Raw genomic sequence first — 19567 nt, forward strand, 5'->3', positions numbered from 1 at the left:
TGCTCCATTACTGGTCATTTAAACTATGATCCCTTGATTAAGACATTGTCTGTTTCTCCTCTGTGAAATGACAATCTTTTCCTTTGTCATAAATATGTATTTTATGGGCAGATACAGAGAAGCTACGCAAGTACCTTGTTTCTCATGAAACTTTAACTCACCAGTTTCAGCATCCATTGCTGATTCTTGCCTGAATCAATTGTCCTGATTGGTTGCTTTTAATAATTGTTCTACATAAACACTGAATACACTCAAAAGGCTGCTTTTAACCTATGTGTGAAATGGAAAGAGTAGCAATGAAATGGGACTTCCCTGGAAGTCCAGTGATTAAGACTCTGTGCTTTCAAGACAGGGGTGCAGGCTTGATTCCTGGTCATCAGGGAACTAAGACCCTTCATGCTGCCTGGCTCAAAAAGAAAAGGAAGTACAGGGACTTCCCTGGTAGTCCAGTGATTAAGACTCTGCACTCCTGATGCAGAGGCCCCGGGTTTGATCCCTGGTCAGGGAACTAGATCCCACATGCTGCAACTAAGGCCTGATGCAGCCAAAGAAATAAACACAAAAAGGAAAAACAAACTAACAAAAAGCCCCCAAAGGGTTGAAATGCACATCCATGTAACTTTCAATCAGGATCAGAAATGGATTCATCAGGATATGAGTGCCTGCTCAGTAGCTTCAGTCATGTCCAATTCTTTGTGACACTATGGACCATAGCCCACCAGGCTCTTCTGTCCATGGGATTTCCCAAGCAAGAATACTGGAGTGGGTTGCCATGCCCTCCTCCAAGGGATCTTCCCAACCCAGGGATTGAACCCGCATCTTCTGTGTCTCTTGCATTGCAGGCAGTTTCTTTACCACTGGACCACTTGGTAAGCCCTGCATCAGGACATGTGAAACCCCAAAACATTCCCCCCTGGAGATAAATACAAATTATTCGAAGTTGCAAATATGAGTTGGGAGGTAAGGGCAGGAGGGCAAAAGACAGGCCTGGGATGGTAGGGTCTTTGATTTACTAGATGGGGAAATGGGGATGAATTCCAGAACTACTCAGGCGGTGAAACTTACAGGATGTGAACTGCTTAGATTTTGAACCCAGGGAGGAGGATGGAGGGCAAATCCAGGGATACTGTCCTCCGTGACCCTCACCTGGGGCTGATGAGCCCTCGGGGCTGGGGATGTGAGTGTTGAGGGACAGACTGAGCCTCTCTGGGGCAGCCAGGCATTCCAGACCTGGGCGGGGACTGCTCTGGCATTTCCGAGGCCCTTGACCTGGCAAAGGGGCTGACGGTGGCTTCCAAGAGGCTCATGTGTGTGCTGGAGTGGCCAGGAGCCTGGCTCTCCTCGTCTCCAGTTCCAGCTTCAGCCGGTGGCAGAGAAACATCACATGTTCTACCTTGAATGGTGTCAGGAATCTGATGGGTGGGGAAGTTATTTGAGAAATCTAAGGGAAATTCCCTGGCAGTCCAGTAGTTAGGACTCCGTGGTTTCACTGCTAGGGGGGCCCAGGTTTGATTCCTGGTGGGGAAGCTAAGATCCTACAAACCTGCTGTGCAGTCAAAAAACAAAAAACTAATTGCATCTTTATCCCTCACCCACCCAATCAAAGTGCTTTCTTGCTGTTACATATCTCCATGCTGGCTGGCAAGGCTAGGATGCTTATCCAGCCCCTATCGGAAATCCTTGGTCCACGTGGTGTTCAAGCTCACCTTCTGTTCCTTTCATTCATCGAACAAGTATTTATAGAGCACCTCTGTGTGCCAAGCATTGTTTGAGGCTCTAGGGACCAGGCAATGTGGAAGACAGACAAAAAATTTCCTGCTCACGTGGGGTTGACATTCCAGTGAGGAACAGACACAGTATAAGAATGTTATAAGTGCTAGGGGAAAAAAAATTAATGCAGGCTAAGGAGGTGTGTTGAGTGGAGAATTCAGGGAAGGCAGCCAAGGGAGCCTCACAGGGACATTTGAGCAAAGATCAGAAGGTGTGAGGTAGAAGCTGTGTGGACATCTATGGGAAGAGCATTCCCATAGATGGAGCAGCAGGTGCAAATGCCCTGAGGCAGAACTGTGCCTAGTGGAGCAGAAGGAGCAAGGGTGAGAGTGAGAGAGAGGGGAGAAGAAGTCAGCAGGTGGCAGGAGGGACTTCCCTGGCTGTCCATGATTGGGACTCCATGCTGCCAACACAAGGGGCATGGGTTCGATCCTTGGTCAGGGAACTAGAATCCTACATGCCATGCAGTGTGGCCGAAAGATTAATAAAATAATAAATAAAAATAAAATTTTAAAAAGAGGTGAAAGGAGCATATCACGAAGGGCATGATCTAAGGGCATGATCTTGTGGACTACTCTAAGGATTTTAGTTTATTTATTTTTGGATGCTCTGGATCTTCACGGCTTTCTCCAGTTGTAGTGAGTGGAGGCTACTCTCTAGTTGCCGTGTGCTGGCTTCTCTTGCTCCAGAGCACAGGTTCTAGGCATGCAGGCTGCAATAATTGCACCCCAGGGCTCAGTAGTTGTGGCACAGGGGCTTAGTTGCTCCATGCCATGTGGGATTTTCCTGGACCAGGGAATGACCAGTCCCCTACATTGGCAGGCAGATTCTTAACAACTGGACCACCAGGGAAGTTGATTTTAGTTCTTATATTAAGTGAGATGGGAGCCATGAGAGGAAGGATAATGACTTTGCCCCTAAACTGGTCCCTCTTTCACCTTTCAACCTGGTTATAGTTCCACCCAGCCTGAAGCCCTGTCTTTATCACCTCGCAAGTCTCACCTCCATCCGCCTCCCCTTCCACTGCCAGCTCCATCTCTTTTTCACCTCCCCACCTTTATCTCATTTGGTGTTTCTAAAAAAGGTTGTTGTGGTTCAGTTGCTCAGTTGTGTCTGACTCTTTGTGACACCATGAACTGCAGCACGCCAGGATTCCCTGTCTTTCACCATCTCCCAGAGTTTGCTCAAACTCATGTCCATCGAGTCCGTGGTGCCCTCCAACCATTTCATCCTCTGTCACCCTCTTATCCTCCTGCCTTCAGTCTTTGCCAGCATCAGGGTCTTTTCCAATGAGTCCACTCTTTTCATCAGGTGACCAAAGTACTGGAGCTTCAGCTTCAGCATCAGTCCTTCCAATGAATGTTCAGGGTTGATTTCCTTTAGGATTGACTGGTTTGTTCTCCTTTCTGTCTAAGAAAAGGCAGGACACAACAAAGGAACACAAATACACAATCCCAATAGCACCCTAACATGTTAAAAGCAGCTAGTTAGGAATATATAAGAAACAGACTCATAGACATAGAAACAAACTTATGGAGGGAGTTTTCTGGAGGTCCAGTGCTTAAGACTCAGTGCTTTTACTGCTGTGCCTCAGATTCAGTCCCAGGTTGGGGAAATGAAATTCCACAAGCCATATGGTGCAGCCAAAAAAAGGGGGAGAGAAACAAATTTATGGTTACCAAAGGGAAATAGGGGTGAATGAATTAGGAGTTTGAGTTTAAAAGACATACACCACACACACACACACACACACACTACATACAAAATAGATAAATAAGAAGGACTTACTATATAATACATGGAACTATATTGAATGTCTTGTAATAACCTGTAATGGAAAAGAATCACTTTTCTGTACATCTTAAACTAATGCATCCATGCTCAGTCACTCAGTCATGTCCAACTCTTTGCAACCCAAGGACTGTAGCCTGCAAGGCTCCTCTGTCCATGGGGTTTTCCAGGCAAGAATACTGGATTGGGTGGCCATTTTTAAACCAACTTCAAAAAAAAAAAAAAGACTGTCACTTTCAGAGGTTTATGGGGAATTAATTCACTATTTAGAAAAGTAGTCTCTAAAAGGAAAGAATCAAGCACTTTTACATGAAAAGTGTAACCAAATGGAATTTAAGAGGAAGCATCTGCAAGGGAAGAAGTTTAGCTAATAAAGGAGGACAAAATGCGAAGAGGAACACAACACTACTTTGCAACCTCCGACAAGTTCGTCATCCATGGCTGCTAACCTCATGCAAGGAGAGACAAGGAGAGTGAGCCTGATCTGAAGGAACCAACAACACTCACCATCGGGTCAAAGGCATTAAACCCTAGTCTAATCCTGGTTCTGGAAACAACTGCCAATTTGCATGAAAGATGAAGGGCAGAGGACCATGCCGGCGTGCACCATGAGGATGGGATCAGCACCACCCGGACCGTGGGAAACAGCCTGAATTGTGCAACTGATTCATTTGTAATGGAGAAAAGGGATGGGGGGGAACCCATGAATTAAAAGAGACTTAAAAGACATATCATTTTCTTTTTTTTGCACGGGCAAGACTAAACCACAGTATCTAGAGATTCAAACTTGCATGATAAACTACTCAGAAATACCAGGCAGTGATTATTACACAAGTCACAACAGTGGTTGCTTTTCAGAGTGAGGAAGCACCGTGATTGAGACGCAGCCTGTCGGAAGGGTGTCTGGGGTTGCTGGTGATTTGCTCTTTGTGGACCTGGGTGGGGGTTAGAATGATGTCTGTCTTCCAGGTGAGTTTCCCAGATTCAGCACTATCAACATTCAGGTCAGATAACATTTAGTTGTGTGGGACTGTCATGTGCATCACGAGATGTTTAGCAGCATCCCTGCTCCACCCAGTAGAGGTCAAGAACAGCCCTCCCCCACTCCATCCTGACAGTCAGCAAGGGCTCCAGTTATTGCTGAATGTTCCCCAGGGGGCATAATCACTCCTGGTTGAGAACTGTCACTCAGGAATGTCTTAAGTTATGCATCTATTTTGTGTGCTTTCTTGGATCTGACTCTGTGTGTGCATGCACTTTATTTACTTTTTAATTTTTATATTGGAGTGACTGCAGCCATGAAATTAAAAGACGCTTACTCCTTGGAAGGAAAGTTATGTCCAACCTAGATAGCATATTCAAAAGCAGAGTCATTACTTTGCCAACAAAGGTCTGTCTAGTCAAGGCTATGGTTTTTCCTGTGGTCATGTATGGATGTGAGAGTTGGACTGTGAAGAAGGCTGAGTGCCAAAGAATTGATGCTTTTGAACTGTGGTGTTGGAGAAGACTTTTGAGAGTCCCTTGGACTGCAAGGAGATCCAACCAGTCCACTCTGAAGGAGATCAGCCCTGGGATTTCTTAGGAAGGAATGATGCTAAAGCTGAAACTCCAGGACTTTGGCCACCTCATGCGAAGAGTTGACTCATTGGAAAAGACTCTGATGCTGGGAGGGACTGGGGGCAGGAGGAGAAGGGGACGCCAGAGGATGAGATGGCTGGATGGCATCACCGATTCGATAGACGTGAGTCTCAGTGAACTCCGGGAGTTGGTGATGGACACGGAGGCCTGGCATGCTGGGGTCGCAAAAAGTCGGACATGACTGAGCGACTGAACTGAACTGAACTGAACTGATAGTCGATTTAGGGCTTCTCTGGTGGCTCAGTTGGTAAAGACTTCGTCTGCAATGCAGGAGACTCAGGTTCAATCCCTGGGTTGGGAAGATCCCTTGGAGAACGGAGTGGTTACCCACTCCAGTATTCTTGCCAGGAGAACTCCATGGACAGAGGAGCCTGGCAGGTTACAAAGAGTCAGACACCAAGTGACTTCCAGAGAGAGCGCGCTACAGTTGATTTATAATGTTGTGTTAGTTTCAGGTGTACAGCGGAATGATTCAGTTAAAAATGTACCTATTCTTTTTCAGATTCTTTTCCAATACAGGTCATTACAGAATACTGAGTAGAGTTCCCTGTGCTATATAGTAGGTCCTTGTTTATCTATTACTGTAGCCCACAGGCTCCTCTGTCCATGGAATTTTTCCAGGCAAGAATATTAGAGCAGGTTGCCATATCCTACTCCAGAGGCTCTTCCTGTCCCAAGGATTGAACCCGAGTCCCTTGCGTCTCCTGCATTGGCAGGTGGATTCTTTACCACTAGCGTCACCTGGGAAGCCCCATTTTATATATAGTAGTATGTGTATGTTAACCCTAAAATCCTAATTTATCCCTCCCCCCTTACCCTTCCCCCATAACCTTTCCCATTTGGTAATCATAAATTTGTTTTTGAAGTCTGTCAGTATGTTTCTGTTTTGTAATATCTATCTATCTATTCCAGTATAGTTTTTATGGGGAAAACAACAGTATTCTATGGCTTATCTGGAAGAAGAAAAAAGACAATGGAAACAGCCCAGGAATTTTGCAAAAAGTGGAGTATTAGATGTTAAAAATATATTCTAAAGATACTGTGGTTAAAACAGAGTGGCACTGGGACAAATGGATGAATCTCTGAAATAAAGTAACCTACCTCCAGTGGGCCCCATTTTAGCAGATTAAGTCTGAGCTGCTTCAGACATACCCTTCTGCCTGTCCCTCCAGCTCGCCTCCCACCAACATCACGACTTAGTCAAATTTCACCGTATCACCCTTTGCATGTGCAATTTCTACTATCTGGAGCACCTTTCCTAAGTGTCATCCTTGCAGGCTGCCTACCCAGACACTCTAGGTCAACGATGTGCCCCCCTTTCTGTTCCCATAGATTCCAGCTCCCACCCCTCTCACCCCTTTAGCATAACCCATAACTTGAAAGTCTATCTCCTCCTCTCAGGTTTGAGGCCCAGGATGGCAAGGACTATGTTCCCCTCAAGGACTTGCACAGTGCCTGGAACACTGTATGTGCTCAATAAATGCTAAATTAATTGAGAAAAAGATCCAGAGGGTCACTTTAGATCATACTATATTCCAACTGGGTTACAGAGTTCAATGTAATGTCAAATCATTCTCTGAACAAACATTTAAAAACTTTTTGGAAGTGTAGTTGATTTACAATTTTGTGTTAATTTCTGCTCTACAGCAAAATGACTCAGTTATACATATATATATATATATGTATTCTTTTTCATAGTCTTTTCCATTATGGATGATCACAGGGTATTGAATATAGCATGGGCTTCCCAGGTGGCTCTAGAGGTAAAGACCCTGCCTGCTAATGCAGGAGACACGGGTTCAATCCTTGAGTCGGGAAGATCCCCTGGAAGAGGACATGGCAACCCACTCCACTATTCTTGCCTGGAGAATCCCATGGACAGAGAAACCTGGAGGACTATAGTCCATGGAGTCGCAAAAGAGCTGGACACTCAGTCGGAAGGAAGTGACTTAGCATATGGAATATAGCTCCTTGTGCTATACAGTAGGATGTTATTGTTTATCTTATTCTCTATATAATAGTTTTTCCTATTTCTCCCAACCTCTCCTTAGCAACCAACATCTGTTCTCTATGTCTGTGAGTCTTCAATAAACATTTATTAAGTGCCTACTGTGTGCTCGGGGCACTGGATAAAGCAGTGACCAAAATCAATCAATTCCCTGTCCTTACTGGGAGACAGATGGCAAACAAGTATACAAATAAATTATATATATATATATATATATATATTTTTTTTTTTTTTTTCAGATAGTGAAAGTAGCTATCAGGTTCGTAACTGGAGAAGGTCCACGTTAGGTCTTTAGAGGACAGAAACACATAAGTTGAGCCCCCAAAGATAGGAGAAGGTGGCCAAGTGAACAGGTGCAGGGAAGAACACTTCAGGAAGATGGAAGAGCATGCACGAAGACCCTGAGGTCAAAAAGATCCAGGGTCCGGATCCCTCACCCAGAAACTGGGAAAGGAGCATCAGTCCTTCCAGCTTCCACCTAAGGGATCTTCCATATATACAAGTCCCACCGGGTAACTTTCCTACCTGGAGTCTTCCCATGGCTCCCTGTCCCCGGTGGATCAGATCCAAGCCCTTTAGCCCTGAGCGGGTTAGCACTCAGCTCCCCACCCTGGACAGAAAGCCCTCAAAGACCGTCACTCCAGGCCCCGCCCCTATCCCCGCCCCCAAACCCTAGGCGCGGGCCAGTGCGGCCCACCCCGCCTCACCATTGGACAGTTCGGAGAGCATAGGGCCCTGGTTGGCTGACGTGGTTGTCAGTTAGGGTCCAGGCCTTGATAACCCGTCCCCGAACATCGAGGGGGCGGGCTCGGGTGCGGGCGCGGCTGGGGCTGCGGCTTCAGGTAAAGCACCAGCTTTCTGGGCACCGATGGGGAATCTGGGGGGCGGGGATCAGGGGTACGCACCGGGACGGGGCGCTGCGCTTCCAGCCCCTCTGCTGGCTCAGCGCGCAGCGATGGGGAGGGCGCAGTGTTCTCTGCCTGGGACCCCCCCACTCCCACACTGGGAGCCCCAGGTGGGGAGCGAGCAGAGTTGGGGCCCTGTGGATTCGTGAGGTCTCATTTCTCCCGCCCTTCAGGAGCGAAGTGTGTGGGGGAGGGGTCGTTCGCCCCCTGTGCTCCCACGACTTCGGGATCCTTTCCCGGAGTCGCTCCGGGACAGCTGGGGGACCCGAGTCCATCCCCTCGCTCTGGACCTGAGTGTGTGTGTGTAGGGTGATTCGGAAACCGCGTTGGGAGGAGGGACGGATGGCCCCCGGGGCCGGCAGACAATGGGCAGCGGATGGAACCGCCCGGCAGCGTTTCCTGCAGGAAACTGCTCTGTCTCTGTGAGGCTGTCCTAAGGGGACATGGGGGTGACGGGGTGCTGACCTCAGTACCTCTCCCCTGGCACCATCATCAGCCTCCAGCCCCACTTCAGGGGTCTGAAAGTCCCTCCCCACATTAGAGGGGGTGCCTCCACCCAGAGCCTCAATCTGGGAAGACGCCCCCCTCCCCAAGACCGGGGTCTAAACTGCCTTCCGTATTCCCCTACCCCTCAGGTTTTGCGATCACAGCTCTGAGTCCCAAAATAATCCCTGGGGCGGGAGTGGGGGCGTGTGGCGTCGACTCTGACGGCCTAATGAGGGGTCTCAGGCAGAGGATGTGGATCTAACCGTGACAGCTCCTCGGGCAGGGAGCGGAGGACAAGAGAGAGCAGTTGCACGCCCCCCGCCCCCGCTCTGGCGAGGGTACAACCCCTGGAGTCATCAGACTTTGGCCCTGCTCTTCCCATCAGAGACACACGAAGGAAACAGGCAGGAGTGCAGGCTGGGAGGGCCGACCCCCTCTGGCTCTTTGCCCCTCATGGTGAGTGGAGGGCTGTTTATAGAAAGCCATCAAGTGGAGTGGGCAATGCAGTGGGTGTGTGTGTTAAGTGGCTTCAGTCGTGTCCGACTCTTTGCCACCCTATGGACTGTAGCCCGCCAGGCTCCTCTAGCAATGGGATTCTCCAGGCAAGAATGAAATACTGGCAAAGCTGCTGGGTTCAAAAACCTGTTTCTGCCCATGTACAACCTTGGCTGGGTCGCTTCATCTCTGAGTCTCAGTTTCTCCATCTGCACAATGGGGAAGGGGGGGGTAAGAATAATGCTAAGAAAATCTACTTCAAAGGGCCTAGGAGTTTTTTTTTTTTTTTTTAACTAAGTTAATACCCAGAAATTGCTTAGAATCGAGGCTACCCCCATAGCAAATGCAAACGTTTTTGTTATATTGCTATTTACTCTTCCTGGGGCTGCTGCGTTGCTTAGTCACTTCAATCGTGTCCAACTCTGTGCGACCCCATGGACTGTAACCTTGCAGGCTCCTCTGTCCATGGGTACTCTCCAGGCGAGAATACTGGAAAGGGTTGCCATGCCCTTCTCCAGGGGATATTCCCGACCCAGGGATCGAACCCAAGTCTTCCACATTGCAGATAGATTCTTTATCATCTAGCCACCAGGAAAGCATCTTCTTGGGGGCATCCACCCATTTTTCAGGCCAACTTCTGGGTCAGGCTGCTCCAGCTGGTTTGGGTCTTAGGAATGGCCCAGAGCTGTTTTTTTGTTTGTTTGAATTCCCAGGGTCTTGGATTTGGGTGTGGCCAGTTCCCTGAAGCAAAGGGCTGATCCCACTGAGGCAGTTGGCCAGCTGTGTGTGAGGCCAGCCCAGACCCCTAAGCCCCAGTCCAGGTTTTCTCCATGACCCAGCTCTTCCCAGAGAGCTTCCTGAAAACAAGTTCTGAGAGGCACTGACTGTCCTCTGTGCTGCTCAGCTGGCCGGCCCCTTATAGCCAGTGTGAGGGACGGGAAACAGCTGCTTCAGGACGGCAAGTTCCCCGCCACTCCCTCCTCCCTTGGGGTGTGGGGGTGGAGGAGATGTCAGGGACCCAGGCTGGACAGAGGTGGCGAGTGGGCTCATCTGCCCAGCCATGGAGCAAAATGAGTCAGGTGGGCCAACAGGTGGCTGGTGGGTGTTAGGTACGCAGGTGGTCATCAGGAGTGCAAGAGACCTGAAGAGGTGATGGGGAAATTTGCCAGGTGGTTAGTGCAGATGGGCAGTAGGTCAGGAAGCGTACAGATTGGGGCTGGTGGGCACCTGCTGGTGGAGGGCTGGGCAGACAAGAGTTCCCCAGAAGTTGAGCGGAACCCAGTCTGAGGACATTTCCTATAGGTAATTGACTTAATTGCTTTATGCCTTAGCTTCCCCATCTGGAAAAGGGGGAACCATCCTTCCTTGCAGGTTTATACTGGGGGAGGTACATTAAATGAGAGCAGGCATAGAGTAGGCACTCGATACAAGCTGCTTGCAGTTCTCTGAGGGTTTTTCATGTGGGCTCTTCAAAGCCCCATCTTTCCTGCCCTGTGCTTTCTGAAACAAAGCACAGTAACTTTGATTGTGGTGGACTCAATAACAAAGTTCTGGAAAAATCCCTGTTAAGTCACATTATTAGATATGACCCAATCTTCAGTTTCCTTTTTAGATTTATTTATTTTTATTTGTTTGTTTTTGGCTGCACTGCGTCTTTGTTGTTGCGGCTTTCTCTAGTTGCGGCACACCCAGGCTACTCTTCATTGCATTGCAGCAGTGCACGGGCTTCCCATTGTGGTCGCTTCTCTTACTGTGGAGCGTGGGCTGTAGGCATGTGGGCTTCAGTAGTTGTGGCAGACGGGGCTTAGTTGCTCCACTGCATGTGGGATCTTTCTGGACCAGGGATTGAACTCATGTCCCCTGCATTGGCAGGTGGATTTTTAACCACTGGATCACCAGGGAAGCCCCTCCCTCAGTTTCTTAGAGCCTCCATCACATCACCTGAAGAGTCTCTCTCCCTTTAGCCCCAAACATAGCCACAGCTCTCACAATCTGGGTGCTTGTGGTTCCACTACAATTTTTCACAAACTAATGGCAGAGCCCTGTGGCACCCAGTAGAGACATCACAAGGAGACTTTGCATCCTTGGTGCCTCTGTTGGAGAACTCTTCATCATTCCTAAAGGATCTCACAAGTGACACTGATATAAATTTGGATGTACAATTATATTTTGTTTGCACTCTAAGGAAAAAAAAGTGTAAGAATTCTGTTTTCTGTTTGTTTCTTTTCAGTATGCAGAATCTGACCAGATGAGTTTTTAATGAGCCCACGAAAGGCTTCCAACTCTCGCCTTCCTCCTCTGAATGATCACACGCCACCCCTTTGAGCGTCAGTTTCTAATTTCCCTCAGGGACTGACAGAAATCTCCGCAGGTCTGGAAAGCACCGCCCCCTGCCTCACCCCCAGCTGCTCTGGTTCTCTTATCACCATCCCTTCTTCTTTTGATGCCCTTCCCGCCCAGCAGGCTGAGGAGGCCTGGCACAGGAGGGCCCCCAAAGTCATTCATTCCAAACTTTCAAGGCCACTTGAGAGAGGAGGGAGGAGAGGACCTGTGTGTGTGTGGTGGGGGTGTTGGGGGGTGGAGAGGAGCGCTGGGTCTGTTTACTCATGCAGAGTCCAGACAGACCCCAGAGGCACAGCCAGAGGGGCAGGGTCCAGCCCTACCCACCCTCACCCCTCTGGGGGCCTTTTTCAGGGTGTGAAAAAGGTGGCTGCTATTCCGGGAAACATGGCCAAGTTTGCCCTGAATCAGAACCTGCCAGGTAAGTGTGCAAAATGGTGTTTGCGTGTGTACAGATCCACACCCGGCGCCCAGGTGCCCACACAGCCCTGCAGTTCCCTCCCCTGCAGAGTGGTCAGAGGGCCCTTTAAAAAGGTGGATAATGTCCTGGCCCTGCTTAAAATCTGCCTCTGGTGCCCTATTACAGGTGGAATAAAACTCCAGCTCCTCACGGTGGCCCAGAAGGTTCCTCACAGTCTGGCCCAAGTCCACCTCTTCTAGTCTTCTCCTCCTCCCTTCTTTCACTCTGTTCTGCACATTCTCACCTCCATCCCGCTTTTACTTAGGTCCACCTTGCTCATTCCACCCCAGAGCCTTTGCACGCGCTGTTTTCTTTTAGGAACCTCCCGTCCCAGCTGCTTTCTCCTCATTCAGGGCTCAACTTCTAAGTTCCCTCCGCAGAAATCTGCTGGGACAGCCAGAGACAAAGCCTGTCAGTTGCTCTCTGTTTCATCTTGAAATTTTTATTATTGCTCTAAGGACCTTTTTTGAACGTTTGTGTTTATCTGTCTCCTACAAGTGGGCAAGGATGCTTGCCTTGTTCATTGCTATGTCCTCAGCGTTTGGTACACAGTAGGTGCTCAACACGTGAATGCACAACTTTTGGGGTGCAGATAGGTGTATAAACCTCGGTGTGCAACCGCAGGTGTGCAGGGTTTGGAGCAGGTGGCGTCGTGAAAGCATGTCGTGGGGCGGTGGGGAGGCGCTCCTTTTGTTAGTCTCTCTGCGTCTCCTCGGCCTGACGTTCCTCCACGCCCCTGTCATGTTCGCAGACCTGGGCGGCCCTCGCCTGTGCCCCAGCGCGACTGGGGGCGCCCGCAGCCCGAGCTCGCCCTATTCGGTGGAGACCCCCTACGGCTTCCACCTGGACTTGGACTTCCTCAAGTATGTGGAGGAGCTGGAGCGCGGCCCTGCTGCCCGCCGCGCTGCGGGGCCCCTGCCCGCGCGCCGTCCCCGCGCGCCCCGGGCCGGCCTCGCAGGTGCGCGCAGCCCAGGCGCCTGGACCTCCAGCGAGTCCCTGGCTAGTGACGATGGCGCAGCGCCGGGCGCACTCTCCCCGGGTGCGCCGTCCACGCTGATGCTGCCGCCGCTGTCCCCGCGCGCACCCGTGCGCAACCCGCGCGTCGAGCGCACGCTCCTGGAGACCAGCCGGCGGTTGGAGCTAGCGCAGGCGCAAGAGGGTGCGCCCAGCCCGGCCCGCGCTGCCCCGCGCAGCCCGCGCGGGTCTGGCCACAGCAGCCCCGCCCCCAACCCGGCCCTGGCCTCGCCGGGCCCCGCGCAGCTGCAGCTGGTGCGCGAACAGATGGCCGCGGCTCTGCGGCGCCTGCGCGAGCTCGAGGAACAAGCGCGCGCGCTGCCCGAGCTGCAGGAGCAGGTGCGCGCGCTGCGCGCCGAGAAGGCGCGGTTGCTGGCTGCGCGCCGGCAGCCGGAGTCCGACGGGGAGGCCGAGGGGCGCCCGGACAAGCTTGCTCAGCTGCGGCGGCTAACCGAGCGCCTGGCCACCTCTGAGCGCGGCGTTCGCGCCAGGGTCAGCCCCGGGGCTGACGGCCCGGACGGGTCGGCTTCTAGCCACAGCGAGGGTGCGCCGCCGGGTCTCGACCGGGCGCCCCAGACACGGGAGGCAGGCACCCAGATCGTGCCGGAAACCCAAAAGGCAGGAGTCCAGGCGGTGCCGGAGACCCAGGAGGCCGGCGTGGGGGCAGCTCCTGAGACTCTCGAGGCGGAGGCGTGGGTGACGGAAGCTCTGCTGGGGCTGCCCGCGGCCGCCGAGCGCGAGCTGGAGCTACTTCGCGCCAGCCTGGAGCATCAGCGCGGGGTGAGCGAGCTTCTGCGGGGCCGGCTGTGCGAGCTGGAGGAAGCCCGCGAGGCTGCTGAGGAGGCCGAGGCCGAGGCCGAGGCCGAGGCCGAGGCGTCCCGGCCCCAGCCGTGTGTGGCTAGCACCCAGACCTCGTGGGATTATGTGGAGAAGACCACGCAGACCGATGCTCCAGAGGAGGCCCCAGCCCCGATGCCGGAGAACCCCCCCGGATCCACGGATGGGGACAGGGCCCTGGCACCCGCGGGTGAGTCCCCGTCTCTCGCTGAGCCCTGGCTTGCTGGCCGCTGAATTCGAACTCAGTGTCTCATCTGATCTCCGCCAGGCACCCTCAAATCCATCATGAAGAGGAAAGATGGTAAACCTGGTGGCCAAACCAGCCCCGGACCAAAGAGCCTGCAGTTTGTTGGGGTCCTCAATGGAGAGTGAGCACTTTTCCCCTCCCCATGGCAGCATCTGCTGGGACATAGACTGGAGTTTTGAATCCCAGCTCTGCCCCTCGCTCGCAGCGTGGTCTTGGCAGGCCTCAGTGTCCACATATGTAAAATGGGGACAGCCACTTCCCACCTCGCAGGACACCAGACTAAGCCCACGGGGGAGGCTCAGCATATGCCTCCCACCCTGCCCCCAGGTACGAGAGCTCGTCCAGCGAGGGCGACAGCGAGGATGGCACTGCCGAGCCCCCGAGGAGCAGTTCCTCGGGCTCAGGCGAAGACAGCGGCGCGGCATCCGACTCCGAGACCCCTGGCGCTCCCAGCGGCAAGGAGGACCGGGACGCTGAGCCGGAGGCAGAGCAGGAACCTCAGCCGGGTGCGCAGGGGAGGTGAGCCGCGCGGGGGACACGGAATGGGGACGGCTGCTCTTTCCCCCGCCTTCCCACTCTCCATCCCGACCTCTCCTGGAGCCTCTCCGTCTCCTAGGTGCGAACTGAGCCCGCGTTTGAGGGAGGCGTGTGCAGCGCTGCAGCGGCAGCTGAGCCGGCCCCGCGGGGTCCCCCGCGACAGTGTGAGTGCATAGAGAGCCCGTCACAGGAGTCTGATGCCCACCTAGGGAAGAGCATCGCCTTCTTTAGAGTTAAGGTGGCCCCAAGTTCCGTCACCTCGCGCCAGGGCCCTCCATGGATACCAAGGTCTCCAAAGGGATCTCCGCCCCAGAACAGGGCTGATCTTTCTCTGATTTCCCCAGAAGGGTCCACCCCAGGCCCCAACCCCATCCCGGACTCCCCAAAGACAAGCGCTCACCGTCTTCCTTCACTCCTGGGTCTCTGGAAGGCTCTTCTCGGGAAGGGGAGCATCCTTGCCCTCTGGGGCCGAGTACCCACACTGACACTACTCCCTCCTCCAAAGGGGTGCGGCCCACGAGTCCACGCCCCTCTTCAAATACGGAGGGACCAACCCCCCCTGCCTGGGTTCCCAGACCCGCCCCCACACCTGCCCTGGACCCTCGCTGATGTCTCTCTCCTGTCCTGGCAGGGCGCGGCGCGCCTGGTGGCCCAGGAGTGGTTTCGGGTGTCGAGCCAGCGGCGCTCTCAAGCGGAGACCGTGGCCGGGGTTCTGGGCGCGGTAGCGCGCCTGGGGAGGGAGCTGCTGGAGCACGTGGTGAACCTGGCGGATGGCAACGGAAACACAGCCCTGCACTACAGCGTGTCCCATGGGAACCTGGCCATCGCGAGCTTGCTGCTGGATACGGGTCAGCATTGAGGAGGGGTGGGGAGGGCACTAGAGAATAGGGACCCATGGAAGGGGGAATCTGGGTAGTGCTGGGCTGGCACTGCCATCCTGCACCTGCCAAGGATGCAGAGGAGGACTGGCATTCTCACCTAAACTCTCACCTCCCATCATCTCAGGTCACTGTCTCCTGTTGTCCGACTCCCACAATCCTTGGGGCTCGTGGGACCAGTAGCCACTGCTCCCACCCAGTTTCACGGCACTGTCTCCTTGCTCACCCTCTGGCCTGTTATTAACTCCTCCTTTATGTACTCTCTCAAAATCCTCCTGCTGCCCTTCCCTCACTTCATCCTGCTTGCTTATCAGACTTCATTGAGGCGTACAGTAGACCCTCTGGTGTTCGTTGAATGAATGAGCTTTCATGAATGGGAGCTCTGGGCGGGTGCGTGTAGGGAGTGGAGAGAAGGATCAGTTTTACTTGATAAGTATCAAACATAATTTCCAATAGAGGTAAGGGCCATGACAAGATAAAACCAGGGAAGGGAATCAAGAAACAGGGTAATCCTTTAGTTTAGGATCCTTCCTTAACAAGGCCTCAGAAGGGAAAAGCAGGTGGGGAAGATAGGTGGGGTGCCTGGCGAGCTGCAGACACCCCACTGTGGTTACTTTGAGCCCCTTCTGCACCTAACATCCTCCACCAGGGTCACAGAAGCTTGTGGGAGGAATGGACACCTAGACAATAGGCCACACAACTGGGGGATGCCCTTAGTCCTGACTTAACCATCCCACCTTTTTAAAAAATTTACTTGGTTGTACCAGGTCTTGTCTCATGCAGGATCTTTGTTGTGAAATGCGAAATCTTAGCTGTAGCATGTGGGATCTAGCTCCCTGAACAGGGATGGAACCTCGGGCCCCCTGCATTGGCAGCACAGTCTTAACCACTGTACCACCAAGGAAGCCCTGTGACTTAAAACTGTTTACTTCTCAGCCCACTGTCTCAGATCTCCTCTGACTAGGACATCTACTCCAATACCCTGATCCCCTTCTTTCCCCAAACCTCTCCCACCATTCATCTCCCCAAACTGCACCTAGTCTTGAGCTTTCAGAATGGTGGGGGTACCCAAGCATTGAACACCCTGGGGAATGAGATCCAGAGGTAGGTGCTATGATGTGTGGGAGGGGGCCAAGATGGCAACAGAACTGACCCTAGAGGAAATGGAGCTGACATTTGTGTTCATCTGTAAAGGACAGGCAGCAACAACCAAGCCGTTTCCCAGGGCTGCTGTAAGAAGTACCACAAAGTGCCACAATTTGTTTAGAACAAATTGTGTTGCAGTTCAGGAGGCCATTAAGTTCACAGGACTGGTTCATTCTTAGGGGTCAGAGTGAAACTATTCCATGCCTTTCTCCAAGTTTCTACTGATGGCAGCTCATCTCTGCCTTCAGCATCACATGGCGATCTCTCTGTTTCTTCTGAGGATACTAGTCATATGGAATTGTTCAGTTGCTCAGTCGTGTCTGATTCTTTGTGACCCCATGGACAGCAGCATGCCAGGCTCTTTTGTCCTGGAGGTTTGCTCAAATTCATAAGTGATGGGGCCAAATTTCTTTTGATCTGTTCTGGCTGCTGCGTGGAAACTGGAATGGAGTTGGGACACCAGTGGGGCCCAGCTGATAGTTCTCTGGGGGACCAACAATGGTGGCTCTGTGGACAGTAATCCTTTTATTGATGCTTTCCAACTGTGGTGTTGAAGACTCAAAGAGTCCCTTGGACTGCAAGGAGATCAAACCAGTCAATCCTATAGGAAATCAACCTTGACTATTCATTGGAAGGACTGATGCTGAAGCTCCAGTATTCTGGCCACCTGATGCGAAGAGCCGGCTCATTGGAGAAGACCTTGATGCTGGGAAACATTGAAGGTGGAAGAGGGCAACAGAGGATAAGATGGTTGGATGGCATCACCAATTCAATGGACATGAACTTGAGCAAACTCCAGAAAACAGTGAAGGACAGGGAGGCATGGTGTGCTACAGTCCATGGGGTTGCAGTCAGACACGACTGAGTGACTGAACAATTGGTGGGAGGTATTGCTCTAGGTACTGGGGGATACGATAGTTTGGACAGAACCAAGTCTCCAAACCAGTTTGTAATAGGAAGTGAGGAAACCTTTCAATGAGATGGAAACAGAACTCTAAAGGTGAGAAGGGCCACATGGCTCTTGGAGAGGGAAGAGCCTTGTAAGGCAGAGGAACAAGTAAAATCATGCATGACCCTCAGTGACCAAGCTGGCTAAACAGATGGTGAACTTGATGCTTGGAGGGAAGTGAGTGGACAAATTTAGGTGTCGGCTTCTTGAACCAATGCCTCTTCTCTCTCCTAGGGGTCTGCAAGATTGACCACCAGAATCGAGCTGGCTACTCTGCCCTCATGTTGGCGGCACTTACTTCTGTGGGGCGAGAGGAGGACATGGCTGTGGTCCAGAGACTCTTTCAAATGGGCAATGTTAATGCCAAGGCCAGCCAGGTGCATAGATGCCTCCTCCCTGGCTGAGTCCAGGTGGCACTTTCACTTCCGGAGCCAAGTCTCTGGGACACCCCTCCCTTTCCTGCAGAGCCCACACCAGCCCTGTCCTCTTCTTTCCCTCTCCCCAGACGGGACAGACAGCCCTCATGCTGGCCATCAGCCACGGCCGCCAGGACATGGTAGCTGCCCTGCTGGCGTGCGGGGCAGACGTGAATGTGCAAGATGCAGACGGAGCCACGGCGCTGATGTGCGCCAGCGAGTATGGGCGCCTAGACACTGTGCGGTTGCTGCTGGCCCAGCCAGGCTGTGACCCTGCCCTCCTGGACAACGTGAGCCACCATGGGGCTGGTGTGGGGTAGTGGTGCCTTGATTCAGGGACCTGACGGTCTCCATGATCCCTCAGGAGGGCACCAGCGCCCTGGCCATTGCCCTGGAGGCTGAGCAGGACGAGGTGGCCGCTCTGCTGCATGCCCACCTGAGCTCAGGCCAGCCTGGCCCCCAGGTGAGTGCAACCCCATCCTGCAGAAACGGAGTTTACCAGCTGCACAGCTCAAGGATACCAAGTGTGCTCCCAGAAAAGAGGCTTCTCTTTGTGCACCCACAGAGGGAGCACTGGGTGGCGGGAACCTGGGTCTGATGTTCAACCTTCAGAACACCCCAAGGGTTAGACACACTTTCACATGTAAAGTGAAGGTCATGAGCCTGAGGCCTCCAGAGAGGCTTGCCCTAAGGTCAGACAAGAGCTGTTAGACCTAGCTCAGACTATCATATATGTGGACTCCCATTACAGGCCCAGAGCAAAGGAATAAAAGCATCCTTTGGAGTTAGTCCTCTTGCCTGGAGATCCCATAGATAAAAAAGCCTGGCAGGCTACAGTCAATGGGGTTGCAGAGAGCTGGAGATGACTGAGTTAGCGAGTCACTAACACTTTCGCTTTAGAGTTAGGGAGCAGGGCAAGAGGATTCAGTCTGTCCCCAAAGGGGAGGTGCTTATAAGCAAAAGTGCCAGCATTTTCCTAATTAAACTTGCCCTACCAGCCTCCCCTTCCTGCACTCTCCTGTACATGTGTGGGAAAAGAACCACAGAGGTCAAGCGCCTCTTCCAGGTCAGATGGGACAGAGGCTGGATTCAAATCCTGGCAGCCTGGCTCTACTGTGCAAGGTGGGGTTCCACTTAGGGTCAGTGAAGACAAGTGACCTCCAGTAGCTTAAGCATCTCTGAGTGTTAAGGGGAGCTGAACCCCAGTGTCCTGTCTGCAGGAGACTGACAGGAACCCCCCCCCACCTCTCTCACCAGCTGTCCCCTGATTCATCCACGGCCACGCCTGGTGGAGGAGGCTGCAGTGACAGTGGAGAGGACCCCCTGCCCCAGTGACTGGCCTAACACATCTGGGTCGGGGAGGCGGAGGCAGGTCTTGATCTCTGGGCAGAGGTCTGTGGTCAGAGGCTCAGCTTGAACCACACAGGGTGAGGCGACAGCTGAGGGAGTGACACAGCCCCTAGTCTACCCATTCCTCCAGGCTTCTTACCTAATAAAACCTTCCTAACTCATCTTGGCCCGTTTTGGAGGTGTACATAGACACATGGTTCTCCCTCCTCACAAAGAAAATGCCTTGTTGGGGAACACCCCCTACTTTCAGAGTATACTGGGTCAGTGACCACCTGGGGGCCCCACAGAAGGACTTTGGAA

The 19567-nt window shown here is 52.6% G+C and overlaps 1 protein-coding gene and 1 non-coding gene across 6 annotated transcripts; both read left to right on the top strand.

Annotated features, from left to right (window-relative positions):
- Positions 1–435: 435 nt before the first annotated feature.
- TRNAR-CCU lies at positions 436–508 on the top strand. Its single transcript has one exon. It is a non-coding gene; the product is annotated as a tRNA-Arg (tRNA).
- A 7470-nt stretch (positions 509–7978) lies between these two features.
- KANK3 (KN motif and ankyrin repeat domains 3) lies at positions 7979–19428 on the top strand. 5 transcript variants are annotated; one of them, XM_045166691.1, is made up of 13 exons: positions 8005–8049; positions 8882–9054; positions 11324–11464; positions 11788–11854; positions 12645–13934; positions 14013–14112; positions 14319–14510; positions 14608–14692; positions 15160–15376; positions 17736–17878; positions 18007–18207; positions 18282–18380; positions 19175–19428. In XM_045166691.1, exons 4-13 carry the CDS (start codon positions 11821–11823, stop codon positions 19250–19252), a joined length of 2439 nt encoding a protein of 812 aa, XP_045022626.1. In that variant the 5' UTR covers positions 8005–8049; positions 8882–9054; positions 11324–11464; positions 11788–11820; the 3' UTR covers positions 19253–19428. The 5 variants fall into 5 exon arrangements, with proteins under 5 accessions (XP_045022624.1, XP_045022626.1, XP_045022628.1 ...); XM_045166693.1 differs by having other exon boundaries at positions 8015–8049; positions 8984–9054; XM_045166690.1 differs by having other exon boundaries at positions 8034–8049; positions 8870–9054.
- Positions 19429–19567: the final 139 nt, after the last annotated feature.

Source organism: Bubalus bubalis, chromosome 9 (assembly GCF_019923935.1).
Source record: "Bubalus bubalis isolate 160015118507 breed Murrah chromosome 9, NDDB_SH_1, whole genome shotgun sequence".
Taxonomy (NCBI): domain Eukaryota; kingdom Metazoa; phylum Chordata; class Mammalia; order Artiodactyla; family Bovidae; genus Bubalus; species Bubalus bubalis.